This window comes from Solanum tuberosum, unplaced genomic scaffold (assembly GCF_000226075.1).
Source record: "Solanum tuberosum cultivar DM 1-3 516 R44 unplaced genomic scaffold, SolTub_3.0 scf00072, whole genome shotgun sequence".
Classification (NCBI taxonomy): domain Eukaryota; kingdom Viridiplantae; phylum Streptophyta; class Magnoliopsida; order Solanales; family Solanaceae; genus Solanum; species Solanum tuberosum.
Window position 1 is genome coordinate 1,110,022 of NW_006238999.1, and position 6,094 is coordinate 1,116,115.

Consider the following 6,094-nt stretch of genomic DNA (forward strand, 5'->3'; position numbering starts at 1 on the left):
AATATAAACATTAACAACCACTTTCACTATTCGAAAAGGGGGGAATACAATTTAAAAAATAGACTATGCAAGCCTATGAGGACTATAATTGCCTAAAAAGATGTAAGCCTGTAATGTCTTTACATACATAACTAAGTATTTATTATTATATTTTATAATAATATAATAATTTTTTTATAATTATATGGTGTCCAAAATTCATTGTCTTGACTATTTTGAAGTCGCACCCCATAGAGGTATACAACTACTACTTCAAACTACAAAAAAAAAATAAAACATGAGGCTACATTAATGTTTAGCCACTTCATAATCAAATTCAGATACGACATAGGATTAAAGTTAAAAAATTGGGAATGAATCGAGTCTAACTTTAGACCTAAAGATCGAAACTATATTTTAAATTTTGAACTTTAAACCCGAGTCTGAAGTTAGGCTTAATTAGGGTCCAACAAGTTACTTTAAACTTGTTGGACTAAAATTTAAAAACTAGCCAACTTCTTTAGACCCAAATATCTGAAGTTCAAATTTCCCTTCATTGAAAAAACTAAATAGATTTTAGATAGTAACACAAAATTTATCTATATTTCATCTATTAACCTTGAAAATAGGTAATTTTGAATTTTGACCTCCACCCAACCCCCCCACACACACCTTGTTCCATGGTATCGACAGAGCCACCTTAGCGAAAGGTGTTTCGGTGCACAATCTTCATCAAAAAGTTATGTGGTGTAAAAAGGCTAATTAAATGTTATCTATTATGAGTGTATATTTAATTTTACACACCCTTAAAGTAACCGAGAAGAAAAATTTTCATAGCCACTTCCATGGGCTAACCTTCAAGGTTCGGGAAAACGAGAAAAGAAATTCAAGATCACTCATTTTCAAGGGTTATTCTTGCAAATCATCCCTTAAATTGGTTATTGTGTGCAAATTCCTCCTCAAAAGGCCCAAAAGATCAAAGTCACGTGTCATGTAACCCGTAGGCCCACTAAGATCACGTGACCACGACAGCTCCTTTGGTTCTTGACTTTCTTCCACTTGTTTGCCACTGCCACAGTTTTAACAAAAACCTCTTTTTCTGTATTGGAATTTATTCAGAGATCGATAAAAGAGAAGCTTTATTTGAGGAATAGCTGAAAAGTTCATTCTTTGATTCAAAGTTCAGATTTTTAATCATTTTTGTAAGTTTTTCTTTAATTTCTCTCTGTTTTTTTTGCTGATTGTTTGGTGATTTATTTGTGGATTTGCATGATTTAGTTGATCTATGGTTGTGGGGTTGTTTATTTTTGTTGATTTTGTTAATGGGTGTTTGATTCTTGGATCAAATTTACTTTTTTGTGTGCTTTTTAATTTTTTGGTTATGGCTCCTTTGTTAGTGTTGTTTGTTGTGGTTGTCTAACTGCTAGAGACAGATCTGGGATTTAAATGAACGTGTAAAAAAGTAATGGTAGTCTAGCGACCATGAGGTAGGGGTAAGGTCTGCGTATACTCTATCGTCTCGGGAGACCCCACTTGTGAGATTACACCGGATATGTTGTTGTTATTGTGTAAAGAGTAATGCTACATTGGCCGCCGGCTTATGAGTATGAATTGCTTTGTGTATTGTTGGTGGTGGTTAGACATGAATTGGTTGAGATAGGATTACTAATCCTTAACTTTTCGAGGAATCCTTCATCAATGGGTTGTGAATGACTGATTTTTGTAATCTTTTCGACCTTGGTTTCATAGGAGCAAGTTAAAAAGATTGAGAAATAGAACCATTTGATTTCGTTCGTTCTCAATAGCCACGAATGATCATCTTAGGGTGATATTTTTATCGTTAGAGGGGGGAAAAAGTAGGATTTGGAGTTGAATAGGGTATTGGAGATCGTAGGAGTTTTTATACATGAAATCACTGTTAAAGTTTGCTTTTTGAGTGAAACTTGAAAAACTCCGGTTTTCAAATTCTATATTTCAAGTTTAAAGTTGAAGTAACGAGTCAATTTAATAAAGGAGCACTTATTTGAAATACCATCTATGGCGAAACGGGTTAGAGTCCTACATTTGTTGTGAAGATAAAGGTTTTAGTCTCTTTGTACACTCTTGCTTTATATGGTCTTGAATAATTAAGATTGAGTTAGGTCCGAGGTCTATTTTTTTTAACTTGCTATGAGACTCATCCTTGGTATTGGGTCTATAGATGTCCAACTTTGGGAGTGTGAGGCTTGTTAGAGTCTAATATTGGTTGTGAGGGTATGGACTGTAGTATCCTTAAATGGTCTTGTATAATCCTCGCATCTTGAGCTAATATTTGGAGTTGAGTCGGGTTCAAAATCCTTTTTCGTAACTGTGTGCATATAGAGTTGATTAAGGTCCAACTTTGAGTTAGGTCCTAGGTTCATTTTTCTTTATAGCACGTGTATGCACAAAGGAATGAGTGTGTCTGCATCTGCTGTCCTCAAGTAGACCAACCTATGCAGTGACCGCAAAAGCTTGATGGATTCTAACCTCCTAGCTGTGCTGACAATTTCGTGTATTCTCTGCAAGTCTGATTGTGCAAAATGTACAAAGTAGGCAGTAGGGTATCCCATCCACACTACAAATTAGTATGCTTTGTCTCAAGTGAAGTATGAAATTAAAAATACTATTACTGTTATCATTCTCAAAACTAGTAGCCTTTTTTCTTCCTTGATTCGTTTGAAGATGTAGATACGAATCGTTTGGTTCTGACCACTTAGTACTATGCTATTATCATCTCCATCGGCTCAGTATTTTAGAAACCAAACTCAAACGTCATCTTGCAACCCAAACTTGTGAAAACTAAACTTTTGGGGCTTTACTACTGGCATTTTGTGCATGTCGTATCCCGGGGATATTTGGTTACTAAGACATTCAAGCGTCATTTTATGCACCCTCTTCTATTCTTATGCTGTCTCTGCGTGATTTTGAAAACTATCGATTAGATGTGACCTAGTAAAGGAGTTTGATAACCATCTTTAAGAATTTTTATTCGTCTGCATCCACACAACACATGCTTCTTTGTATTTAGTGGAAAGATTTTGCGTTACATAATAGTTTATGATGTTGACAGATTAATTTACCTTAATTGATCAAATAACTCTATGTAGGTGCAGGTATGTCGACAGCAAGCATTCCTTCGGGTTCTTTGCTCAAAGTTGCACCGTCAATTAGATCCTCTGCCTTTACGAAGTCCCAAGTCTCTTTAAGTTCCGTAAAGAGTATTTCTAAGGCGTTTGGCTTGAAGTCGTCGTCCTCCTTCAAAGTCTCCGCAATGGCAACATACAAGGTGAAGCTGATTAGCCCTGACGGTAAAGAGAATGAAATTGAAGTCGCGGATGATGAATACATCCTCGATAAAGCAGAGGAAGCTGGAGTGGAGCTGCCTTACTCATGCAGGGCTGGGTCTTGCTGTACCTGTGCTGGCCAGTTAGTTTCTGGAACAGTTGACCAATCCGAAGGTGCATTTCTCGACGAAGATCAAATGGAGAAGGGTTATTTGCTGACTTGTATTTCATACCCGAGATCCGACTGTGTTATTCACACACACAAGGAAGAAGACGTTGTTTAATAATGTTCGAGTTCATTTCTCTTCGAGGGACCTTGAAGATCGAGGGCGATACAAATCTTGTGCTGTGGACGCGGAAAAGTAATAAATTAAGATGGTGATATTTGTGTCTTGTTTATGGCATAACTCTTGTTGCAATTTGTTCAAGTATTTGGCAAACACCATATTGCTCTCTAAACTAATGTCCATCTGAAAACTAATGAATTTGGGGGTGATTTTTTCTGTATTAGAAAAGTTTGACTCATCTATGTCCTTGCCGTTATAGTTTTGGCTCAAAACTGACGCCGGTGGACAAAGTTAGACCTTTTCGCAAAGTGCTAAGTACAAGTTTGAGTATTATCTTTGACTATCAATTAAGGTTGTGCAAAATCGAACCGTAATCGATAAGTCAATCGTAAATATCTTTGACTATCAATTAAGGTTGTGCAAAATCGAATCGTAATCAATAAGTCAATCGTAAAATTGATAGCTTATTAATATTGTGTTATCGGATTAATGGTTGGTGAACAGATTTAGATTCATAGTTAATAGTTTATTGGCGTGGGGACGTATTACTCAATTCCTTATTGGTTTAAGTGTTAACCTGTTAAAAATTATCGTAGTTACATTTTACAGTAGTATATTTGTTAAATAAATGGTTATGTGCATGTACGAATGCACCCTCAAAATTTAGACTTTCATAGTTCTCACTATATTTTACAATTACAAAATTATCAGCTTAATTAGAGCTAAAACAATTGTTTTGTTTGATTGGAGATCAAGGTGAGTGAAAGTTAAAAGGGAGCATGCAATGATTGAGCCAATATACAATTGTCAATTACTAATAAGATACCGAACCAACCAATATCCCATTAGTTGACTAGTGATAAGTATATTATAAAGCCGATATCCAATAAGTCAAATTGTTAATCATAAATATCTGCCTAATTAATCCAATAAGCAACCCTACTATCAATATCTGAAATATTGATGAATAAGAACTTATTTATCTGAAGCAGGCCCTCTAAGGTAGAGGTAAGTGTACGTACAACCTACCCTCCTCAGATTTCTTTTTAACTTTTAACTACTCTTTTACCTCCCATGAGATTGTGATAAAATTTACTTATATTCTATCCTCGCCAGACCCCACGAGATTACCTCACAAATGTGGATGTTTTGTTATTCAACTTTGAACAAACAAACAAAAAATGGTCATTAAAATGGAGTTGTTTTAATTTGCATAACTTAACAACCAAAACCAAGTCACATCCAACATGGCTAATAATATAATCTTTCACCTACTAAGAGACTAAGCATCTTTCATAAGAAAACAACTAAATACCAAGTAGCATAACAAGCCAAAATCCAAAAATTCATAAAATTTCAACCAAGTATTTTTCAAACATATAGATATATTATCTCTATAACAAAAAAAACAAAAAACAAATTTCTTTTAATTCAACATGCTAAAAACAAGTTCAACTTAAATAAATAGAATGGAAATTTATTACTCTGACCATCGACGAGTCGTCGATCGCTTCAGTCCTCCTGAACCGGACCCAGACCCAAACCTGTCCGATTCAGCAGTCTGAACACTGGCCCCACCTTTTTCTCCTGACCGGATTTTCAAAGCCGCCCTCACTTTTTTCCAAAACCCGGTTCTTATAGTCCTACTCTCTTTCTTTGACTTGGACCGGCGAACCCGTCCGGTACAAGACACTTTTGGTGAACCCGGTTCAGACACCAACACTTGCTTCAATGTCTTTCTTCCGGCCGGTTCAGACCGGCTTCTAGTGAACCGGGATTTTGATTTCGATTTCACCGCCTTGTTGTTGACTCGACCGGGATTTCCTTCCCCTGAGATAGATTTTCGAGTCTTGGGAATGGAGAAAAGCGATGGATTTTGATTATTATGTGATAATATTTTAGAATTTTTGTTATTTGCTTTTCCAGAAAATGCAAATTTCATTGATGATTTTCTTTGCATGGCTGCATTTTGATCAAACCAATCTCTTTCTGAATCTTTAGAAAGCCAAAATGATTCAGGTGGATCATGATAAGAAAATTTCTCTTGAGAATTATTGATACCATATTCTTGATCTTCAATAGTTGTTTGATCATGAGGTTGTAGAGACATAGCACTTTAATTTGAGTGTTATTTCGCGTACAACCTCTTTTTCTGAAACACTCTAATCGAGGAAAAAGTTTGACGTTTACAATCTCTTTTTTCTGCTACACGTGGAACACTATGCTAGCTCTTGAAGGAGTGGTGTTGGTGATGGTGCTGGTGATCTTATGTACGATCTCTTTTTCTACTACACATGCACAAAGCACTATATCTAGGTAAAATTTCACGTATATAGCTTCTTTTCTATCGAAGGTTCCCAAAAGATTGGGGGCCAAGTATAGAAAAATACTGGACAAGAAAGAAAAACAATCACGTTAAAGCTTGATGGCTTTTCGAGGTGTGTACTCCTTTTACATGAAAAATATTGTTGGGATTTCAAAATTTATAGAAGGAAGAGGGTTTTTTTATGGATAAAAAAAGAC

The 6,094-nt window shown here is 35.7% G+C and overlaps 2 protein-coding genes across 3 annotated transcripts; one reads left to right on the forward strand and one right to left on the reverse strand.

Annotated features, from left to right (window-relative positions):
- Positions 1-1,037: 1,037 nt before the first annotated feature.
- On the forward strand, positions 1,038-3,813 carry LOC102581844 (ferredoxin, root R-B2-like). 2 transcript variants are annotated; one of them, XM_015308072.1, is made up of 2 exons: positions 1,038-1,181; positions 3,114-3,813. In XM_015308072.1, exon 2 carries the CDS (start codon positions 3,116-3,118, stop codon positions 3,566-3,568), a length of 453 nt encoding a protein of 150 aa, XP_015163558.1. In that variant the 5' UTR covers positions 1,038-1,181; positions 3,114-3,115; the 3' UTR covers positions 3,569-3,813. The 2 variants fall into 2 exon arrangements, with proteins under 2 accessions (XP_015163558.1, XP_015163559.1); XM_015308073.1 differs by having other exon boundaries at positions 1,174-1,183; positions 3,110-3,813.
- Positions 3,814-5,051: 1,238 nt separating this feature from the next.
- On the reverse strand, positions 5,052-5,681 carry LOC107060305 (uncharacterized). The gene has a single exon (XM_015308032.1). It carries the CDS (start codon positions 5,679-5,681, stop codon positions 5,052-5,054), a length of 630 nt encoding a protein of 209 aa, XP_015163518.1.
- Positions 5,682-6,094: the final 413 nt, after the last annotated feature.